This window comes from Elephas maximus, chromosome 25 (genome assembly GCF_024166365.1).
Source record: "Elephas maximus indicus isolate mEleMax1 chromosome 25, mEleMax1 primary haplotype, whole genome shotgun sequence".
NCBI lineage: Eukaryota > Metazoa > Chordata > Mammalia > Proboscidea > Elephantidae > Elephas > Elephas maximus.
This window is the reverse complement of record NC_064843.1, coordinates 37,469,480-37,493,101: the sequence shown is the minus strand read 5'-3', so window position 1 is coordinate 37,493,101 and position 23,622 is coordinate 37,469,480. Positions and strand designations below refer to the sequence as shown.

Sequence of the window (23,622 nt, the reverse complement as noted above, 5' to 3'; positions counted from 1 at the left end):
CCTCTTCCCTCCCCCTCATCTCCTCCTCTCCTTTCCCAGGGGGGCTGCTCCCATCCGGTCACAACCCGGGAGGGGTGGGGGAGGGGCGGGGGCGGTGCCGAGGGGAATGAATAATTGAAGTAGAGGGGAGGAGGAAGAGGAGGAGAAGGAGGAAGACGAGGAAGAGGCAGGAGCCGCCCGCATACGGTCCTCCCCACCCCGCCACCCTCCTCCGCCGCCCGGAAGTCGCTCCCCGCCTCCTGCTCCGCCAACATGGCCGCGAAGTCGGATGGAGCCGCGGCCGCAGCCGGCCCGGAGCCGGAGGGGGTGGCCGGAGGACCCCGGGGTGGTGCGGGTGGGCGTGGGGAGGCGGCGGCGGTGGCCGGGGGCGCCGGGGTGACCGAGGCGGGAGGCCCGGGGCCGCGCTACGAGCTGCGGGACTGCTGCTGGGTGCTGTGCGCGCTGCTCGTGTTCTTCTCCGACGGCGCCACGGACCTGTGGCTGGCGGCCTCCTACTACATACAGGGCCAGCGCACCTACTTCGGCCTCACCCTGCTGTTCGTGCTCCTGCCCTCGCTGGTCGTGCAGCTGCTCAGCTTCCGCTGGTTCGTCTACGACTACACGGACCCAGCGGGGGCCCCGGGACCCGCCGTCAGCACCAAGGACAGCAGTGTCGGTGGGCCCGTTATCAGCACCAAGGACAGCGCCACCGCCTTCAGGACCAAAGAAGGCAGCCCAGAAGTGGGCTCCCGGCCCGCGCCCTCCTCGGCCCACACCTACCGCCGCCGCTGCTGCCGCCTCTGCATCTGGCTGCTGCAGACTCTGGTCCACCTCCTGCAGCTCGGCCAGGTCTGGAGGTAGGAGAGACACAGGTGGAGGGAGCAGTGGGGTGTCCAAGGGCTGCCTGCTGCCTCAACCCGGCTTCAATTCCTCCAGGACCCCTCCTGTCCTGACCTCCGCCACGCCCCACCCTGTTGCAACTCTGCTATCTTCTATTCCAGCTCCTCCTTGACCTCTGCCCCCAAGCCTTGATCAACCCCAATGCCATCCTCTCTGATCTGACCACTGAGGACTGTGGGGGGGGGCGAGGTGGTGAGGGGGGGAAATAGTGGCAAGAAAGGAGAGAAAGGGTGCAAGGAGGGAGAAAAGGAGATCTCCAGCGGTGTGTGAGTGAGAAGAGCCTGGAGCTGACAGGGGTGAGTGTGAAGCTTGAAGCAAGCCACAGAACTCCCTCCAGGCCTAACCCACCCACTCCCCTCTCCCTAACTGTGAGCCTGGGCTTAGGAAAGATCTTAGAAGTCTTTCCGTTCTCTCAAAGATTCTAATTTCTGAATCACAGCCCATTCCCAGCCTCCCAGGAGAGACAGAAAATTTGAGGCAACTAAATGAGTATCCCACCCAAACTTCTCGAGTTTTTTGGGGAGGCGTGTGCTAAACACAGCTGAGAAGTTTTCTGGCTCCTTCTGCTTCCTACATCTCCCCCAGAGCTGCTCCCCGCAACCCCCACAAGGCCAAGGGGATTTGAGATCTTGAGTCTGAGATTAAATGGTCACTAGCTGCCCTTTATCCCAGGACAGCAAGGAAAAACTGAGGCTTTGCCCAAACTGGCCACTTCCAGGCTTCTTCATTTGCCAGGGCTGAGGGTGCCTGCTGTGCTGTGTTAATTCTGGAGAGAGGGGGAACCCTAGACCTGGGCTCCCCTTGAATCAGAACTGCTCTAGTAGCTTAAGGGCTACTGTCTGCTGACAGGAAATTTCATGACAGGGTGAATTTGCTTGCTATGTGATATGGGGAAGATCCCCTTCTCACTCCAAATCTCAGTTCCCTCAGCTGTAAAACGGGGACAAGTCTCTACTCATCTCAGCTCATTGGTCTACCATCATATTTTTCTTACTTATTGGAAAGATCAGATAAGTTCTGTTTAAGGGCTCTGCAGACTGTAACATATTTTAGGAATGTAATAAATTATAACAGATGTGGGGAAAGCATGGGAAAAGTCACTCTAGAGATGAAAAGGGTGATTACTGCTGCAGTTATATTTATTCTGCTACTTGTTAATGCATTCTGACTAACTCAGAAGACTCAGCTCCGGGCTGAGGGTTGGGAACAGGACTCCCAGGGTTTGTCCCAGCTGCTCACTTGCTGTGTCACCCTTGTTGTGTTGCTGAATCTCTCTCTGCCTTGGTTTCCCATCTATGCCTGCCAAGATGGTGTATATTCCACTTAGCTTGCCCTTGGGGAAAAAGGGGGGTGGAGCTCTCTCCACACAAGGTGGTGGTATTATTATTAGCTTGACACATAAAAATATTCATGTCTACATCCAGGAACTAATCTGCATTTATTATTCTGTGCCTGAGTGGACAGATGGCAAAAGATATTTTTAGATTCTGAAATGGTGACTTCCTATTCTTGGTAGCCAAGGCTTATCCACCTTTCTCTTCTGCCTAAAATGGGCTGGCTGCCCCTTGACTTACCGGCTACCTCAAGTCCCTCTTTCTCCCCTTGTTCAGAACCCACTTATAAGAAATTGCTACTTCTCTCCTTTCGTAAGCTGAAAATGAGTTTCTCTCAAATATGGGAAAAAATGACCAAGGGGTGGGAGGTCTCAGGGGAGTGGCTGAAAATGGGTCCACTGGACTCCATAATTTCTTAGACAGAAGGGCTAGCTAGCTATTTTCACTCTCCCCTAGGTAAAGTGAGGAAGTTGGGATGAGATAATTTTGCAAGGATAACAAACTAATGGCCTTTGGGCTGATTCTGGCCTACAGAAGCGGTTTGTTTGGCTTGCACAGTATTTTAAAAAGCTTCTTTAAAAAAAAAAATGGATCTAGCAGTATCAGCCTATAACAATTTAGACAGGGTATATGTGCTCCAGTTTGTCCAGTTCCCACCATTCTCTTTGATCACAACTGACCCATTGTACTTAGGCATTTAAGTTTGAGGCCCTTAATTTACAATTCCATAACCATTATTTTATTAAGCACTCACAATTTGCCAAGCCTAGTGGTTGCCTGTTTACCTGCTTTATCTCCTGTATCTCTCCTGTGATCCTGTGATGAGGTTAATGTTATAATTCCTATTTAACAGATGAGGGAGCGAGGCTTGGAGACAGACATCCTTGCCAAGGTCAAATAGCTAGGGAACGAAAGAGCTGCAACTCAAGACTGTGCCTTCAAAGCCCAAGTACAATTTATCCACTCTGCAATTCTGCCTCCAAAGTGTCCCCCAAGCTTGAAGAATTATGAACCTGAGATCCCAAGATTCCAGGATGATAGAAAGTCAGGGCTTCTGCTATACTGAGATAAGAATGTGAAAAGAGGGGGAGGGGGTTAAACCATGTTCTTGGGTGAGAATGAGAGACAGTGTCGATTGTGGGAAAAATGCTGGCTTGCGAGGGGGTGGGGTAGGGTCAGGAGACCTACGTCTTAGTTTGTAACTAGCTTGCTAGGTGACCTTGAGCAAGGCTCTTTCCATTTCTGGGCCTCAGTTTCCCTGTGTGTGAAACAAGATGATTAGACTTAATGACCTTAAGAGCCCTCCTTTTTCTGGAATTCTGAGTCTAGTTATCATTACTAAAGCCTTCCACACTCCATCTGGACCCCTGTCCCAAAAGCCATTTGGCTTTGGATTTTAAAATGGCTGAGATTCTGGCTAAATTTGGTGGGGAGGGCAGGGGAAGGAATCCAGAAAAGTTGTAGAGAAGTTGCCGGGGCTGCAATTCCTAGAAATTAAGCAATGTTGGCACAACATGTGTGCTTACCTCGTGAAGTGTTCTCACATTGAGCAGGTTCACTGTTGAGCAGGACTTGATGTGGGCCTGGGGTGGCGAGGAATGAGATGTGTGTCTGAGCCCTCCGGTGTCAAAGTTGGGAGGCTGGCTAGTCATTCACCTCCTAATCCCATGTCCCTGATTCTGGAATAGTGATTTTAATCATAAAGATACCTTTCAGCTCCTCATGCTTCTACAGTGCTGAGTAAAAGCTCAAATACTTTGAGAAGCCAGGCAGGTAACACAGACCATAAGGTTCGTGGAGTGTCAAGCAGAAGGACATTATGGGAAAAGTTGTGTCCTAGAGAAGGGGCATCTACTACCCAGCTCCAGCTGATGGTACCATGAGAAACCGTGGAACTGGTATTGTCACATCTTAGTTTTTCATGAGAAATATGAGATTAGAATACTTGTGTGAACCCTCCCAATTTTCAACTACTAATTAAGATTTTTTTTAATGGTGTCAACCATAGGAAATCCATTTGCGAACCGTCCTTTTTGGAAATCTCTGGTCTAGCACTTCACAGTTGATAAGGTCCTTTCACACACAGGATTTTATTCTATCCCAAACAGCCATATGAGGTGGGTATTGTTATTATGGTTTTAAGCATAAAATGGGGCTCCAAGGAGGAAAAGGAATACACAGCCACTGCACACCACCATGTCCTAGCAGGACCCATGCCAGGTGTTCTAGGCATGTGATCTTGTGTTACCTTGAAATCTTCCCTGTGGCTATTGATATACCCATTTATCAGATAAGGAAAGTAACTTGTCCAAGGTCATCCATTGAGGAAGTGGGGGAGAGGTGAGGTACCATCACAGCTTTGTCCAACTGCCAAGCTCAAGCTCTACTCTAGGCTGTGTTGGGGGAACTGTAGAGCAATGTCCCTAGACAGAGACAGGTTGAATCCCTGGGAGAAGGACCAACAGATCCTTCGGTGGGGCATGAAGCTGTCTGTGGGCAGGTTACCCACCTGTGTCTTCACCCCCCAATCCTTTGAGCTGTTAAACTACTCAGGGCTCTTAAGCCAATTAAAGTCCTAACTCTGTCTCATCTGACCCTGTGGGCAGCAGAGCAGTAAGCCATGAATCCTGCTTTCGGTAATCTTGAACTCTCTGGGCCCCAGCTTTGCCTGGATAAACATGGTTTGCTAAGCCAATTAGTGAGAGACAATCTGGCCTGGGATCACTCCCAGGCTGTCAGGATCTGGGGACCCTTAAATGGGGAGGAAGGGAGGCAAATCTGGCTTTGAGGACCATCCCTCCACTACCCCCTCTATGTCCAGGCTCCAGCCCTGCTCCCTCTACCTTCTGACAAGGCTTGCACTCAAGAGAAGTCTGGAATTGCGTTAGTGACCACATAGTGTGAAAGTCAGGCTCTTCCCTGTGGGAAGCTGTATTCTTGGTATAATAGTAAAGAGCATGAATTCTGGATTTGAATGTCCTCAGTTCAAATCCTGACCCTACTACTTCCTATATGTGACCCTGAAAAGCCACATAATCTCTTTGTGTCTCATTTCCTCCCTTGTAAGCTAGAAATTACAAAGGTATCCACCTCTTAGGTTATGTCAAGGTTTGATGAGATAATGTGTACAAAGGATCACGTTAAGGATTTAAAACTATTGGCAGTGATTACTGCCGTCTGCCTAGGCTTGTTCCCTGTGGAAGGAGGTCTGTTCACTGAGCAGGTGGCCGGAGGTTAGGAGGGCAAGGAGGCCTCACAGAGCCCTGAAGCCATAGGGACAAAAAAGCCATTCACTTAATCTGCAGCCATTCATTCAAGAGATATTTATAGAGCACCTGCTGTATACCAGGCACTGTTCAAAGTGCTGGGAATAGAGTGATGAACAAGACAAAGCCCCTGTCCTCATGGAGGTCAATAGTCTAATGGGAGAGACCAACAAACAAATAAAAAAGTACAATACATAATGAGTCGGATGGCGGGCATTGCTATGGAAATAGGAAGGTGGCCACAAGTGCCAGGGAGGAGAATGTGGCTCTTTGAGATCAGGAAGTCAGGGCAGGCATCTCTGAGGAGGTGGCATGTGGGCCAAGGTCTTGGAATGAGTGTTCAGGCAAAGGGAGGGAGAAGTGCAGGGAGAAGGCCAGTGTGGCAGAAGCAAAGAGCGAGGGGAAGAAAGGAAGGAGATGAGGGTGAACAGATTGACGAGGCCAGGTCACATAGGCCCCAGAGGAGAGGAAGAGGATTTGGACTTCTAATCTGCTTGAAATGGGGAGCCTGGGAGGGTTTCAGCAGAGATGTTGTAGGGTCTTGACTGAAGATTTATAATGTCTACTCTGACCACTGGATAGAATCACTTGGCAGGAGGTCTAGGTAAGCCAGGGGACCCATAAAGAGGTCAGTACAATGATCGGGGATAGAGACGACGGGGGTTAAACAAGGGTAGGAGCAGCAGGGGCAGAGGCATCTGCTTCAGGGAGAGTCGACAGCATATCTTTTCTGGTCCTCAGCATCCCCACTGGGGCCAGGTAGCGTAATGGTTAAGAACCCACACTCTGGGATCAGTTATATCTGCAGCTGCAACTTTCTGTGATTTTGGGGGAAATGGCATAACTTGTCTGTGCCTTGATTCTCTCATTTGCAAAATGGACATTCTAATAATGGTATTTATCTCATGTGGCCTGAGGGAATAACAAATTAAATAATGTATTATATGGTTTAGCACAGTACCTAGAACACAGAAGTGCTCAACAATTATCATTAGCCATTGGTATTTATATTATTATTTATAAAGTGGGTCAGGGGTTGAATTCTATAGTGGTTTTCAAGCTGTGTTTCATGGCCCTCTCATCATGATTTCCACCCAAGGATCTCTGAGCTCCCTTTTCAATATGTTGGTTACATGTCTAAGGTTTTGCTTTGCATCATCAGTTCCACAGCTGAAAGGTGTTGACAACCCCTGAACTCGGTGGCAATCCACAAGCTTCCTCCCTGCTCTGACTTTGCAGGTTTATTCCAGTCCTGGCCTCACTACCCACCTCCTGGGAGGGCCCTCTCCTGGACACTTCACCCCCATTGCCTTCCCCACCCCATCCGGCAGCAACAGGCCATTAGAGCTGCTCCATACAGACTCAGCGGCGGCAGCTGGGCCCAACATCCCACCCCTCCTCCCTGTTTAATCTATAAAGACCACACAGGAGAAGCCTTGGGTGGGGGGGATGAGGAGGGCTGCCAGGAAATGGCTTTGAACCCAGCAGCTGGGGCGAGGGTCCCTGGAGATAGGAGGGAGGATGGGCTGGGATCTACTCTGGCCTCTCCATTCCCCATCACCACCCTGCCTTTGTTAAAAAAAAAATGCCTTTGTTAGGTCCTCCAAATTCCTCCCTTGGGACATCCCATCAGCCTCCTGTGTCTCCCTGCCCCTCCCAGTCCCACCCCCACCTTTGGCAGCCACAGCAATAGTTCTAAAGCTCAGATCTGATCCTGCCATGCTGAAGCCAGAGAGCCCTGGCTCCCTCTGCCCCTAGAGCAAGCCCAGATGCTTTAGCCCGGTCCCAAAGCCCTCTGTCCCTGCCCTTTTGCCTCCTCTCTGCTCCAGCTAGAGCATGGTGACTTGCTGCCTCCACCCCCAAAACAAGTCACACGCTCCTTCAGGCCTCTGAGCGGCTACCTGTAGTCCCTCCTCTGGCAAAACCCTTCCCCATTCTCGTCCCTGTGAAATTCTGCTCGTTCTTCAAGGCCTAGCTCAAATGCCACCTCTTCTAAGAAGCTTTCCCTGAACAAACCCAACACATGCCACCTGCTGCCTCCAGACCCTGCCCCCTCAGTCAAACAAGAGTCATTGTTGTTTTTAATCTAAAAATGGAAATTGCTTGGTTGTTCTGTCATAAAGGAGCTGTACTCTCACTGTTGAAGCCTCAGGCAATACAGAAAAGTGTGAACACTCCCCTCTGCTCATTATATCTGGGAATGGAGCGATGGGGTTAGAGAGATTTCCACTTACTAATTAGATATTTCTTGCATTGTTTGAAGATTGTACCTGTGTTTTTTAATTAATAAAAAAAGTCTACATTCATCTGTTTTTAAAAAGTCAGATATCATAGAAAATCATAGTTTTCATTTATCGAGGCTTAGATTAGATTATTCATGCTCATGACAGCTCTGCCAGGTAGGGGAGAGTGCAGTAAAGAATGAAGCTTTGTCAAAACCCTGGCTCTGCCACTAATGAGCTGTGTGACCTTGGGCAAGTCACTTAACCTCTTTGTGAAATGGGATATCAGTCTCTATGAGAGTGGCCGTTGTGAGAGTTTATTGAATTAAGATACGGAGCGTGTTTTGCATAGTACTCAGCACATAGTAGGTGCTCAACTCGACCTGTTTAATCAAATGTGGAAAGCGAGGCAGCAAAGCCCGGGTTTGAAACCATGCAGTCAGGCTTTGAAGCCCCCATGTCACCAAACTATAGTGCCTTCTGCTAGTTAAATGAATCCTGAAAAAATAATCCTACATTGCTTTTGGAAGCAGATTTTTTTTTAATATTTAAAATTTTTTATTTCAATATGAAGTACCCACTGTTAACATCTCTTCCTCTCAAACTTCCCCTCAGGCAAAATTACTCATCCCTCCTTGGCCCCCACAGCCCTGGTTACATTCTGTTTGGATCATCTGCCCACCTGGCTGGTTTTGCCACCGGATCACAAGCCCCTGGGAGCCAAGGGCTTGTCCTTTTTTTCTGTACCCCCCACGGTGACTGACCCTCTGTGACTGATGGTGGCCTTGCACCCAGCCAGCTCTGGCAACGTCCTCAGCTAGTTCTTGGTTCATGAAATCTGTCGAAGCAGGTTCTGGGTACCTGGCTGATATGGGGGGCGCTAAGGCAGTGTGGAAAGTCTGGTGGCGTAGTGGTTAAGTGCTACGGCTGCTAACCAAAGGGTTGGCAGTTTGAATCCGCCAGGGGCTCCTTGGAAACTCTATGGGGCAGTTCTACTCTGTCCTATAGGGTCGCTATGAGTCGGAATTGACTCAACAGCACTGGGTTTGGTTTTTTGTTTTAAGGCAGTGTGGAGGAGCCACTGGGTGGCAGAAATGGTTAAATGCTGGACTACTGAAAGGGTGGTGGCTCAACCCCCCCCCCAGAGATGCCTCAGAAGTAAGGCCTGGCAGTCTGCCTCCAAAAGGTCACAGCCTTGGAAACCCTATGCAGTACAGTTCTACTCTGCACACTTCAGGCTGCTATGAGCAGGAATCAATTCGACAGCAACTGACAACAGTAACAAGGCAGCGTGGGAGCTATTTGCAGTTGTGGACACAGCGATGAGGTCTCCTAGGCCTGCAGCTTCAGTCTTCCAAACTGTCAGTGGACGAAATGCAGACTAAGAGCAGGTCAGACTATGTAGCAAGAACAAGCCTGGGGCTGACTCCCTGGAAGATGCCGGTGTGGCTGACTTAGAGGAAATAGAGTTCATTGTGTGCAATAAGTGCTCAATAAATGTTGATGTGGACTGAGTGGGGCCTTAGAGTTCAGAATCTTGGGCAAGTCATTTCACTGCCCGGGCTTCAGTTACATCATCTTCCAAGCCCAGTTGGAGGCTTAAGAATTCTGGAGGCGTTTTCCAAAGCTTGAACCAGACAGTGGAGTAGCTGAGAGCATGGGGGGCATTGGTGCAGATCATGGCTTCAGAACTTCCTAGCTGTGTGACCTTGGATGAGTCACTTCCCCAGCCAGAGCTCCAGGCTCATCTGCAAAATAGGGATAATGACAGTACTCACCACTTGAGGTTCTTGTAAAGCCAGTTCGGAAGACATGTACCATGATTACTATTATTATTAGCCCAACAGGAGCCATCTACTTGCTTAGTAAAAAGACAGGGGGTGGGAGGGGGCATCATGGGTCCTAACCGTGCCAGCCCTCAACCACTTGGGGAAAGAGCCTTGTTCTGTGGTTCCAGAGAAAACATGAGGACAGATGACAACCCAAGGTTAAAGGGAGGCAGATTCTGTTTGAGTAGAACCAAGGACATCCTGAAAACCAAAGCTGCCCAGAAACAGAGTGGGCTGCTCCTGAGGGTGTGAACTCCCCGGCTTGCAGACACAAGTGGCTGACTTTGGCAGGGATGCTGTGGCAGGGACACCTGCTTTGGTTTGGAGGATAAACTGGATGGTCTCTAAAGCCCTTACAGTTACAGTTTTTAAGAGCCTGCAGCCCTAACTGTGGGGTTTTATGATGCTCAGTGCTATGATGCTTAACTGTCCGATCAAAGAATGCAAACTGGCCGCCATGGGCCAAATCCAGCCGGAGCATGGGTTTGATTGGTCCACATAGTATTTTTTTTTTCCTTGACTTTTAAATGAAACTTTTTATTATGGAAAATTTTAAACATATACAGAAGGAAAGAGAATAGGAGAATGATCCCCCATGAACCATCACCCAGCTCAACAATTATTACTCCTAGCCAACCTTGTTTGATCTAGGCCAGCGTCATCAAATAGACTTTTCTACATCTATGGAAATACTGTATCCCTTCACTGTCCAATACAGTAGCCAACAGCCACACCTGGCTATTGAGCACTTGAAATGTGGCTGTATCCCTTCACTGTCCAATACAGTAGCCAACAGCCACACCTGGCTATTGAGCACTTGAAATGTGGCTATAGCAACTGAAGAACTGAATTTTACATTCTATTTCATTTTAATTAATTTACATTTAAATAGCCGTACGTGGCTAGTGACCACCAAATTCAACAGCAGAGGTCTAGACCCCACCCCATTTCCTTCAGTCTCCATGTTATTTTGAAGCAAAGCCCAGACATCATATTATTGCATCCATAAATACTTCAGTAAGTCTCTAAAAAGATACTTTTTAAAAATATATAGCTACAATGCATAATACTGTTATCATACCTTAAAAAGAAATAATAACCTCTAAAAAATTCATCTGGTATTTTTTAATTAGTTGACAACATTTTCAGACTGAGGTTTTTTGTTTTTGGTATAAATATCCTAATTTCCAGCTATTCTTGAAAAATTAGAAACTCCAGCCACACTGGGCTCACATTCTCCCAGGCAGTAATCAGCTAGAGCTGAGGGGGCACCTTGTCCCTTTAAAACAGGCACCCATTTATAGTTTCCCAGAGTCCCCACTTGGCCCACTTCCCTCATAATGATATCAGCCTGGCCTCTCTGAGCACTGGAGTTTGAGACCCTGAGCCTGTCACCTAGAATTCATGCCCAGACCAGGCACAGATAGAAGTGATGTTTTCTCTCTGCCTTGATCCCTAGGTACCTTCAGATGCCATTAAAAAAAAAAAAAGCCAAACCTGTCGCTGTGGAGTCCAACTCATAGCTACCCTATAGGAGAGAGTAGAACTGCTCCATAGGGTTTCCAAGGAGCAGCTGGTGGATTCGAACTGCCAACCTTTTGGTTAGCAGCCAAGCTCTTAACCACTGCACCACTGGGGCTCTGTCAGATCCATTAGGAGACTGAAATTTATCCCCTACCCTGCACTGGTTTATAACTTCCCAATTCCACCAGGATTATCAGGAGAAGAGAAAACGGGAGACAAAGAGCCTCGGACTAGAATATGTGGTCCTGGGTCTTGGTATCTGCTCTGTCATTGAGCCATTTTGCAGATAGGGAAACTGAGGCCCAGAGAGGCTAGGAGGGCTGTCTGCACTCATGCAATGAGGGACATGAAAGGCCAGAACCTGGACCCATATATTTTGCTGGAGAGGGACTGGCTGCTGCTTTGCTGGAGGAAAGAGAGGTGCTTGGCTGGGAGCTGGTAGGGGAGGGAGGGTGGGAGAGGGTCTCGGCTTCGGCCAGAGCCTAAAATTAGTGGCTGGAAAACATTTGGCTTCAGCCCAGCAAAAAAGAGGAGCCACGACTCTAGGGGGCTGCTAAGGAGGAGGGAGACAGCCCAGCTCCCCAGCACCACACGAAATGGGAGCCAAATGTGTTAAAATCGCATTCTTTACTGACATTTATGACTCATTTGGCTGCCAACCCCAGGAAGGTCCTATTTTGCATCCTTGCAGGCTCAGCTCGAGGAATGGGCAGATGAGGAGGGTGCCTCAGGGCCATCCCTCCCAAGAGCTTCCTGGCCCACATTGCAGGAGAGGTGGCTGGGTAGCTGGGGACCCAATGTTTCCCCAAGAACCGTCCCACTGACAGTATCTGAGGTCTGGGTCCCCAGGACCTGAGCTCAGCTTGATCTATGCCCTGTAATGAAATAGGGGTGTCGGTGGCCCTGGTTTGAGATGCAAGTTGATGCCTTCTGGCTGTTTGACCTTGGGCAAGCCACTTCTCCAAATGCCTCCTAAATATCTCTGAACTTTACCACCTTCCAGAGGGACATCCCTACCTCTCACCTGGCAACTGGTCTCCTGTCTTCCACCCCTGCGCTCCTCCAATCTGTTCTGCATAGCCAGAGTGCTCCCTCTAAGATGCAGATGTGGGATCTGATCCTTTCACTCCCCTGGTTAAAACCTTCCTGTGGCTCCCACTGTGCTTAAGATAAAGGCCAGTCCTTCACCATGGCCCACCTAATCTCTTGCTTTCTTCACCCCCATCTTTGAGCTACAGCCATTCTGAGCCCTTACTGTTCTTGAAAGTGCTCTGCTCCCTCCTACCTCAGGACATTTACCCGTACTGTTTCCTTTGCCAGAAACTCCCTTCTCTTCCTCCCCAACCTGGTTCACTCCTGTGCCTCCTTCAACATGTCTGGAACTTGTGGGACACATTTGTTGTTACATGTTGGCAGGATTATTTGACTAATGTCCGGGGCCTCAATAGGCTATGAATTCCAGATGGGCTGGGTTTGTCTTGCTCATCACTGTATCCTCCAGCATTTTAGCACAGTTCCTGGTTCATAGTAGGTATTCAAAAGTGCTTGTCGAATAAATGTTGAATAAACTTCTCCTTTTCTTTCTGAACCCATGTAAGCCCAGGTAAAGCTTTTAGGTCCATCCATGTCCAACATAGGTCTCCCAGGCAGCTGTACTGCACAGCCTCCATGCAGTTGAATTTGCCATGGTGGACAGTTGGGATGACGGGGAGAGGGGTAAGAATGAGACTTGCTGACTTCCCCCATCCCTTCCCTGGCTCAGGGGGCCATGGAGAGCTAGCTCTGAGTCCTAGGTTTGGCACTAACTTGCTACGTGACCTTAGGTATATCCCAGTCCCTTTATGGGTCTCAATTTCCTTATCTGTAAAATAGGGATAATAATAGCACCCACCTAAGATATTTGTTGTGAGGAATAGATGAGTTAATATGTGTAAAAAGGCTCAGCACAGCCTGGCATGTAGTTGGCACTCAGTAAATATGAACTATAGTCATTATTAACACTGGACACTGTCCCCCTACAGACCTTAGAAGCAGAGATGGGCTCAGTTGGTGTGGAAGGTCCTGCTCCTTCCCATCAGCCCTGCCTCTCCTCCAGCTCTCTACTGCTTCCCCAGCTCCACCCTGTCCACCCAGCAGAGGTCCACAGGGTCTGGCCCACGTTGGTGCCCAGCGAGCTAGCCCAGGTAGGGGGTGGTTCCTGGATGGAGACGCACAAGCACAAGCAAGCGGGGGAGCTGCTGGAAGCTGCTGTGTTTTTGGCCTGGAGCTGTGAGGGGGAGTGGGGAGGGGCGAGGACACACACGCAGAAACGCTGAGACCGACAGATGGAGGAGCTGAGGATGTGAGAGACGCAGACAGACAGAGAGAGCCCCAGAGTCAGGGAGAGGAGGAGCAGGCAGGGGAGGACAGCCGGAAAACTGGCAGTACACAGAGCCATGAGCTGAGCAACAGATCAGCAGATGGACCAAGCAGCCCAGGGACTGACAGACAGACGGACCAACAGACAAACCCGGCATCCCAGAGACAGACAGAAATATGGAAAAGCAGATCCAGTGCTGTCCTGGCATCCAAGGGACTGACAGACTGATGTTCCGGGCCTCTGAGGTTAGATGGACAGACTGACCCAGGGTTCCAGGGTCAGACTGACTAACAGACAAACAGAAGGACATAGCATCTGAGAGGCTAACAATGTGTCCCATGGTCCAAAGTACTGACAGCTGGACTGACCCTGGATCCCAAGGTGAGACTAACTAACAGACAGATTGACTGACTGACTGACACAGCAACTAAGGAACAGATAAATAGGCTGACCCTGCACCCAAAGGCAGACATGACAGATGAGCTGACTCAAGCCACAGACTGATTTGGGCCATGGACAGACAGACAATGACTCAGGATTTGAGGTCAGATGGAGCTACAGGCCCAGGCTTAGGCCTAGGTCTGACCAGTCTGAATAGAGGCTGAGGCCCAGTGCCAGAGGCTTGGGCAACCCAGCATGAGGACAAAGAACAAGGGAGACACAGGTAACCAGATGCTGGCCCAGAAGCTTCCTGGCTTCTCAGGGAGGGGAATCCCCTCATCCTTCTCCCCTCCTTCTGCCCAGTAGAGAGGAGTCCCCCAACTCTGGGGGGTGCTGGGAGGTGCCTGGCTCACAAGATGCAAGCAAGCACCAGCAGAAGGAAAGGAGCTCCCGTCCACGTCTTGACCTGCTGCCTGCTCGGGGGCCCAAAAGAGACAGAGGGATTCCACACCCCAACTGCTGGCTTCTCTCCTCTTCTCGAGGTTTGGCTCTGTTGCCCACCGCCCCCGCCCCCGCCCCCGGCTCTGCTCCCAACAATACACACTCATCCTCTTTTCCCATTTTCTCCCAAATGCACTTCTCTAAGCACAAGGCTAAGTCAGGAGACTAGTTCCAAATCTGGCCTCTGAGCTCTCTGTTTCCTCCTCTGTAAAATGGGGATAGTAGGAACTGTTAAGGTGACTTGACTGCAACACTGACTGCAGGGCCGGGCTTACACTGGGTCTCAGTTTAAGTCTTGGAGCTCGTTAGAGGAGGGGAGGCCTAACCAGACTGCAGTAGCATCGAGGAAGGCTTCCTGGAGGAGGAATAACAAGAATGCATCAGAGAGGATGAGAGAAGTCTGCAGGTATCCTGGCTGTACACAAATTCAGGCAGGGAAGCCCCAGGGCCTCCTAGATCAGTAGGGAGACACTCACACACACTCACACACATACAGGTGCACACACACACATTTATTCATTCTACAAATATTTATTGAGTACCTGCTGCATGCAGTGATGCTGGGATACAGTGGTGACAGCAAAGTCCCTGCCCCCAGAGAGCCACATTCAAGTGGTAGAACAGAAAATAAATGTGTCAGTTAATAAATAAGGTTGTTTCAGAGTGCGTGTAGGAAGAAGAAGAAAATAAGAACAGGTGATGTGATAGACTAGAGAGTGATTTGTTGATGGCAGAGGCACCAGCATGGGGTGGTGGCCTGGGAGACCTCTCTAAGCAGGTGACACATAAGCTGGCAAGCTAGCCACAGGAAGAACTGGGGGACGAGTGTTCCAGGCAGACCAAGCAGCAAGTGCAAAGGTCTGGAGTCAGGAACAAGTTTGGCCAGGCTGAAGGACCTGCTGGTACATATGGAGTGTCAGGAACCAGTGGGGCAGGGGTTTGAGATGAGGTGAGAGAAACAGACAGAGCCAGATGGCTTAGGGCCTTAAAGCCAAGGGGAGAAGTTGGGTTTTAGTCCAAGTGTGATGGGAGGACCTTGGAAGGCTCTGAGGAGAATGACATGATCTGACAGGTTTTTAAAATATCCCTCTGGTAGCCATGTGGAAAACGGACTGTAGGGGGCAGCAGTAGATGCAGGTAGCCCAGGGAGGAGGCCGGTGCAGTTGTCTAGGCAAGAGATGGCTGAGGTCTGGACCAGGGTGGGGCAGTGGAGAGAATGGATGGACTGGGGATGAATTTTGGAGAAAGCAGATGCCCCCGGGAGAGTGGGCTCCTTTCTCTGAGATTGGGGGTACCTTCTCTTTGTGTGGTGTTAGTCCCACCCATGGCAAAGATCAGCTTCTTCCAACTTCCTTTCAAATAGAGTGCAATAGGGTGGGCTTCCTGGAGGAGGTTTCAAGAGAGGATGCTTGGTTAGGAGGAGCCAGAGGCCTCCGCCCAGGGCATGCTCCCCCTCCAAGGGCACATCCCTCTACAGTTTACAAACTGTTTTCAAATCTATCACCTCATTCCATGCTCACAATAAGGAGGAAAACAGGGCTCAGAGAGACTCCAAAGGCGCACAGCAGCTAGGGCAGGCCTGGGAAGCAAAGCCACAGGCCCAGCATATTGCCATCTTGCCTTTCTGATCCCCCCCCCAAGTGACAGTGACGTAGGCAGGATGGTGAGTGCCAGCCATATTTTAGAGAAAGGGAAACTGAGGCCCAGGGAAGTTAGGTTGCTTCTACTGGGCAGAGCTGTTTTAATACCTTTGTGGGACCCACATCTATCAAGCATATTAAAATGCAGAGACATCAAACATCAAATGTAAATTATATATAATCAGATAAAAGCCAAATTGCAGTTGACTGGCTGACATAATGTTCTGTTTTGCAGACATTTAATTAAACATTTATTAATTTTGAATCTGCAGTTTTTCCCTGTGTTTTGGAGCCAATTTTTTTCCAAGCTCAAACATTTTCCTAGGCCCATGAAAATCTCGTAGGCCCTTGGCAGTGAGCCTTTAGCGCCAACCGGGCGGAACAGCCACGGTTTTGGTCCTGTTGCCAAAAGAGGCAGAGAGAGGGCTGAACCCAGGCCTTTCATTCCCAGACTGCGGCATGATCTGTCCACACTCCCTGCTGAGTCTGTGTTCTTGGGGCTCAGGGCCTCCTTTCCTCCCCTACTCCATTGCTGTTCCTGGGGCCCCCGTAGGTTCTGGGCTGTGTGAGCCCTTTGTCTGGAGCTGGGGTGTTGGAAGCTGGCAAAGGAGGAGGCAGAGTGGGCGGGGCGGTGGGGAGGCCCTGTCAGGTGATGATGGATGCTGGCCAGGCCGGGGCCTCCCTCATGCTGACCTAGGCCTGGAAACAGATGGTCTTCCAGCCTGAGAGAAACTTCAGGGTGTCGTCCTCCTCTCAACTCCCCAGGCCCCTTCAAGTTGGACCAGCTGGTCTCTCTTTCCTGTTTGAAGCCAAAGCCACGGGAATGGAGGCTGGGGAAAGTGGTCTGTGTTCTGTGCCCCTTAGAAGCTCTGGGAGGAGCATCTTGGCTTCTCCCTGAGCCCTTCACACCTGCCCCCCACCAGCCTGTTCTCTGCCCCTCCTCTATCCTCAGCCTTAGATCAGCCTGCTTGTCATTTCAAGCCTGGACCAGACCCCAGCATCCCCTGGCTTTCCTCCAAGCCAGCCTCCAGAGTGAGCTTTCCAAGCCACCAAGCTGATCACATCATCCCTGATTCTGGGATAAAATTCCAATTTGGAATAAAATCTGAACCTCTTAGCCCAGAACTCAATGCCCTTCACAATTCTAGCTTCTTATGCTACTACCCACTAAAGCCCTCCCCTCTAGGTCCATCAAACCACTGACCATTTCCCAAAAAGGCAACGTTTTCTTAATGCCTCTCTGCCTTTGCCTCAGCTGGTTCTTCCACCTGGAATGCCCTTCTGCCTCTTGCATACGTTCAAATGCCTACCCATGTTTTAAAACTGAGATCAAATGCTTCTTCCTCCAGGAAGCCTTCCCTGACCCACTCCCCCAGGTAAAGTTCCCCATCTCTTTGAGTCCTGCAGCACCTGGTAGAATCTGTTTCAGCTCTTGTCTCTCTCTGATGGGACTGTGAGATACTGAAGGGCACAGAGTAGGTGCTCAAAGTATGCTTGCTACGTAAATGGACGGTTTTAGCCTTCAACCCCTGGCTGCAGGGATCCTTGTAAGGGGGCAGCAGGGAAAGCAGAGACAAATTTCTGCTCGTCTGAAGAAAAACAGTGCAGACTTGGGGCTGCTCAGAAGCCAAAGGTCTGGCCCCAGGAGGCAGTGACGCCCTGTCCTGGGAAGTGTGGGAATGGAGGGTGTGCACACAGGGCTGGAGACTGCTGAAGGGACCCGGGCACTGGGTGGGAGAGATGGACTGAGTGGCCCTTGTGTTTCCTTCTCCACGCTGCCACCAACCCTGTATTGTGTCATGTTGAGTGTGTGTCTACACCATCTATTGGTGCCCAGAGGGTCCAGGGATGGGGAAACCAGAAAATAAACAAAAAGCTGCATTGCCATAGAGTTGATTCCAGCTCACGGCGACCCTGTGTGTTACAGAGTAGAACTGCTCTCTAGGGCTTTCTTGGGTGTAATCTTTACAGAGGCAGATGGCTAGGCATTTCTTCCCCCGGTGCCGCTGAGTGGGTTGAAGCTGCCAAACTGTTTGCACCACCCAGGGACCTACTGAGATATTTCTTGGCTACATCTGGTGGAGAGTTTGGGTCCCAGAACCTTAGCTCCGAAAGGATCTCCAGAGTCATCAAGCCCATCCTTCTCGTTGCCACAGGGCGAAACTGAGGCCCAGAGAGGGCCACATAGCTGCTAAGGCCTGGTACTTACTTGCGGAAACTTGGTATCAGCCATTCCTAAATGCCAGGAACACCACAGGGCCTCCCTTTGGTTGGCAACACACAGTTTAATATCATCCGGTTGCTTCCCTGTTCCCAAACAGGGAACTTCACATCTGAGAATAGACCCCGAATCCCTGGCTCCCCAGTTTCAGATTCAGGCAACAAGGTCTCTGAGTCTGTTAGGGTTTTCTCTCCTAGTTTCCTGGAAAGGCCACTTTTGGAGAAGCCCTTTCAGCAAAAAGCGTGCCTGCCCCATGAATCAGAGAGTTTGAGGGATTGGGGCTGGGGAGGTAGGTCTGTGGGTGCAGCAGTGAAGGGCAGAGCTGCTGGGCAAGGAACCAGGACACAGAGGGGGAATCAGGCCCAGAGGCTGTATGGACATGTCCCATCTCATCCAATATGGGCACGGCGCTTTACAATTTCCTAAATACCTTCTCATCCATTTAATCCTCATAGCCACCTTGAGAGGGATTAACTAGGGCTCAGAGAGGGTAATCGTCTTACTCAAGATCACAGAGTAAATTAGAGGCAAAGTCAGGACTTGAACTCAGGACTTCAGAATGCCTTCCATACAGCCTGCAGTGTTGCCAGGGCTCCATGCGCACATTCACTCAGCCACCACAATTGACTGTGTGCTAAGTACTGGGGTACAGTGGTGGTCAGGCAATCAGACCTAGTCATTCTCATGGGGCTCACAGTCTCCTCACAGTCTGGTGGGGGAGACCATCGGATTCATAACCCCTCTGTGACGAGTGCTGGCTTATAGGGAAGCCCTGGAGAGGCCTCTACCCCAGCTGGGAAACCAAACCAAACCAGTTGCCGTTGAGTCTATTCTAATTCATGGCAACCCCATGTGTGGCACGGTAGAATTGTGCTCTATAGGATTTTCATGGCAATAACCTTTCAGAAGCAGACCACCAGGCTTTTTTTTCAAGGCACCCGTGGGTGGGTTCAAATCACCAACCTTTTGGTTAGTAGCCCAGAGCTTAACTGTTTCTGCCACCCAGGAACTCCCACCCCAGCTAGAAGGGCAGTAAGCAAAGGTTTCCTGGAAGAAGTCGTGTCTAAAAGTTTAGTTTTGGAAGAAAAGTAAAATTTCTCCAGATCTGGGGTGGGGTGGGGGTGGGGCTGGGAGACAGGGCAGTGTGTTCCAGGCAGAGTAACAGCAGATGCAGGTGCTTAGCCGGGTGGGAGAGATGGCAAGACCCAGGATCTATGGCCATGCAGAGTGGCGGGGCCATGAAGTTCATTGGGAGAAGTGGCAAGAGGTGAAGCAGAAAAGTCTCAAGAGCCAGGGGAGGTGTCAATGAGCAGTTTGTCTGTGCTGGACAATGAGAACTGGACCCTCCCAGGTGGAATCAGCGAGCAGGCCAGGAAGCTGCTGTAGGCAGCAGAAACAGGGGCTGGCACCAGGGACTGTCCCCTAGAGGACGGTCCCTCCAGGAGCTGGGGGCAGGAACCCCTGTGTGGGCGAAGCTCTTTATGGCTTACAGTAGGAGGCAGTGTCGCTTAATAGTTAGAGTGTGGTTCCTGAGGCCTGACTGTCTGGATTTGAATCCTGATTTCGCTGCTTCCTGTGTGGTCTTGGACAAGTGACATGTCTCTCTGTGTCTGTTTCCTAATCTCTGTTGTTGTTAGGTGCCATCTAGTTGATTTGCAATTCATAGTGACTCCACGTGACAGAGTAGAACTGCCCCACTGGGTTTTCTTGGCTGTAATCTTTATAAAAGCAGATCACCAGGTCTTTCTCCCATGCAGAAGCTAGGTGGGTTCAAACCGCCAATGTTTCAGTTAGCAGCCCAGCACTTAACCACTGCACCACTAGGGCTCCTTTTCCTCATCTATAAAATGAGAATAATGATAAGGCTATGCAGGGAGCTCAGAAGAAAGGCCTGGCTGTGAGCCACTTCCCCAAAATCAGCTATTAAAAACCCTATGGAGCACATTTCTACTCTGACACACAGGGAGTCGTCACGAGTTGCAATCAACTGGACAGCAACTTCTTTTTAACTGGTTTATCGTAAGCTCAGGGCACTGTAAGGTGTCAGGAACCCTGCAAAGAAAGCGGCCCCCCCCCCCCCCACTGGATTACTGATCATGTTGATGCCGTCTTAAGGGCTTACCGTGTGCCAGTTTTTTTTAAGTTAGTGAGCCCATTCAGCGCTCCCAAAGACAGCGCCATGAGGTGATCCTTTCAATAGGCCCATTTTATAGCTGGAAACCCTGGTGGCTAGTGGTTAAGTCCTAGGGCTGCTAATCAAAGAGTCAGCAGTTTGAATCAGCCAGGCACTCCCTGGAAACTCTGTGGGGCAGTTCTGCCCTGTTCTATTGGGTCGCTATGAGTCGGAATCGACTCGATGGCACTGGGTTTTTTTTTTTTTTTTTTTTTGGAGGAAACAGACTCAGGGCAGGGAGTGACTAGCTCAGGGCCACACGCTGAGCGCTGGTGGGGTGGCTCGCGGCGGGTGGGGGAGGCTAGGGGCCGTGTGTGCCGAGCCTGAGCACCGTGTGCCCCCCGCAGGTACCTGCACGCCCTGTACCTGGGGCTGCAGAGCCGCTGGCGCGGGGAGCGGCTACAGCGCCACTTCTACTGGCGGATGCTGTTCGAGAGCGCCGATGTGAGCATGCTGCGCCTGCTGGAGACCTTCCTGCGCAGCGCGCCGCAGCTCGTGCTGCAGCTCAGCCTCATCGTGCACCGCAGCAACAGCGACAGCGACAGCGACAGCAGCAGCAGCCTGTTCCAACAGCTGCCTGGTGAGCCCCGCCCCCTCCACCTCCCTCCCTCGGGGCTGGGGAGGGCCCGTGTGCCCTCCTATGGCCCACCCACCTTCAGTGTTAGGAAGGAGCCACCCGGTCCCCTCCTCCCCTCACCACTTCTCAGGCTGCCTGGGCACTCTGGTCTTGTGCCTTCCACCCTTCCCCATTGCCTGGACAGACCAGAACACATTTCTGCCACTTCCAGAGAGGCCCTCCCCTGTACCCCACCTCCTGTGAGTCCCCTGCCGGTTCATTCCCCAAGCCGTCCTGATCCCAGACTGTACTACCTGGGGACCCCTCTGCCTCCATCCATCAGTTTGCAGGAAACCCGTCCATCACTCCACTTGAGCCGCCTTTCAGGCCTGGCCTGGTCCCCATTCACTGCTCACCCAGGCCTTGCAAGTACGCTACACCTTGCCCCTTCCATAACTCTGACAGACCAGGCCTACCCTCCCACCCCCCCAGTGGTGGGAAAACCACCTCCCCATCTCCGAGGAGCTTGCCATGCTCCCCTCAGGCAGTGCTGGAGAGGGCTGCAGAGACAGCCTCAGGATTCAGAAAGGTCCCCTGTGGACTCCTGGCCCAGGATGTTGGGCAATACTGGAACCCTTCCCACCCTGGATCTTCTCCCTGTCCCCACCCTCCATGTCAGCTCAGCTCTAGAGTACCCCTCTCCACACCCTAGCCCCATCTTGGTCACCCATGTCTTCTAATGGTCCCTCCTGATATCTCCATGCCTAATTATCACCCCCTCTTCACCTCCTCTTCCACTCCCAGAGCCCTGAACCCTAATTTCCCCTTCCCTCCCACCAAGACCCCTGAACCCTAGTAGCTCCGTAGTAAAGACCTATACCTGACCCGTACGGAGACCAAAACCACCTACCTCCTGCCCTTGAAGAAGTCCCCAATCCAGTCTAACCTCACCTCCATCCTTGTTCTTGAAGATTACCTGACCCAGACCCTCCCCACACCTCCACTGACCCGGAGGTGCTTCCCTCTCTCCTCCTCAGAACTCAGCTCCTGACCTAGGCCACTCCCCTCTCCCTAGACCCCAACCCAGGCCCATCCCTAACCCAGCCCACCCTGCCCCTGCCCTGTCTCTGCAGTCTTCTCCACTTTTGCCTCACTCCTGTCCCTGGCCTGGACGCTGGCCTCCTACCAGAAGGTGCTGCGGGACTCGAGGGATGACAAGCGGCCACTGTCCTACAAGGGCGCCGTGGTCCAGGTGCTGTGGCACCTGTTTACCATCGCCGCACGCAGCCTGGCCTTTGCGCTCTTTGCCAGCGTCTACAAGCTCTACTTTGGCATCTTCATTGTGGCCCACTGGTGCATCATGACCTTCTGGGTCATCCAGGGTGAGACGGACTTCTGCATGTCCAAGTGGGAGGAGATCATCTACAACATGGTTGTGGGCATCATCTACATCTTCTGCTGGTTCAATGTCAAGGAGGGCCGCAGCCGCCGCCGCATGACCCTCTACTACTGCATTGTCCTGCTTGAGAACGCCGCGCTCACCGGCTTCTGGTACTCCAGCCACAACTTCGCCACCGATCGCTCGCTCATCTTGGTCTGCGTGGTGGCCTCCAGCTTCGCACTGGGCATATTCTTCATGTGTGTCTATTACTGCCTCTTGCACCCCAATGGGCCCATGCTGGGGCCCCAGGCGCCTGGCTGCATCTGCCCTGAGGCCCCAGGGCCCTGTGGCCCTCCAGCCGACGCTGTCACAAGTCCCCCGAGGTCCCTGCCAAGGACTACAGAGCGGGAGGGGGCCACAGTGGGGGGTGAGCGGCCTGGGACTCCCACGCCACCTGTCTTCCAGGTGCGGCCTGGCTTGCCTGCCACACCAGTGGCTCGCACCTTGCGGACAGAGGGGCCGGTGATTCGGATTGACTTGCCCCGGAAGAAGTACCCAGCGTGGGATGCTCATTTTATTGACCGCAGGCTCCGGAAGACCATTCTGGCGCTGGAGTACTCCTCGCCTGCCACGCCCCGATTGCAGTACCGGAGCGTGGGGATCTCCCAGGAGCTGCTGGAGTATGAGACCACAGTGTAGGCCAATCTTTCCCCCAAAAGGGACAGGCTTGGTTGATCCCACATTGACCACAGTGTTGAGTCCTGAATTCCAGGGCTGCCAGGCTGAGGGGGAGTGGATCTGTTGGTCCAAGCATAGAGTGGCCTCCCCATTGGGTCTTTCAGAGAAGGGGAAGCCTATGGAGTCCCCAGCCCTAGGCTCCCTTTTCAGCCCTGTGGCCCATTCCCTAAACTCCCCTGAACCAGGTCCCGGGGAATCAACTGGTGCTACACTCATCATGAGCTCCCCACTCTCATGGTGGCCTCTGTGCCACGTCGTCTGGTGCTGGGGACCCCATACCCTCTCCTCTGCCTGGCATTGCCCACGTGTCAGCTTTGGTGGCACTGTCTGTAGTCCATGACCTAGGCCCTGTGCTTCTCGAAGGGCATGGGGGATGGGCTGCCTGTGTGGTTGGAGGAGATGGCTGAGAAGGATGGAGGAGGCCATGGAAGATGTGGGGTGAGGTTGGAGCATCTTGTGGGTGGGGTTGGTACAGTTCCTGTGGGGTCTGAAGTGTGGAGCCTGGGAAAGAGCAGAACTGAAGGAGGGAGTTGGGGTGGGGTGGGGATTTGGGAGGTACTGACAGTGCTGGAGATGGACAGGAGAAAGAACCCTGTCCATCTCCAGGCTGTCAGAAGC

The 23,622-nt window shown here is 51.6% G+C and overlaps 1 protein-coding gene across 1 annotated transcript; it reads left to right on the top strand.

The window, feature by feature from the left end:
• The first annotated feature begins 215 nt into the window (after positions 1-215).
• XKR7 (XK related 7) lies at positions 216-22,965 on the top strand. Its single transcript, XM_049869777.1, has 3 exons — positions 216-836; positions 20,677-20,909; positions 22,019-22,965. Exons 1-3 carry the CDS (start codon positions 253-255, stop codon positions 22,963-22,965), a joined length of 1,764 nt encoding a protein of 587 aa, XP_049725734.1. The 5' UTR covers positions 216-252.
• Positions 22,966-23,622: the final 657 nt, after the last annotated feature.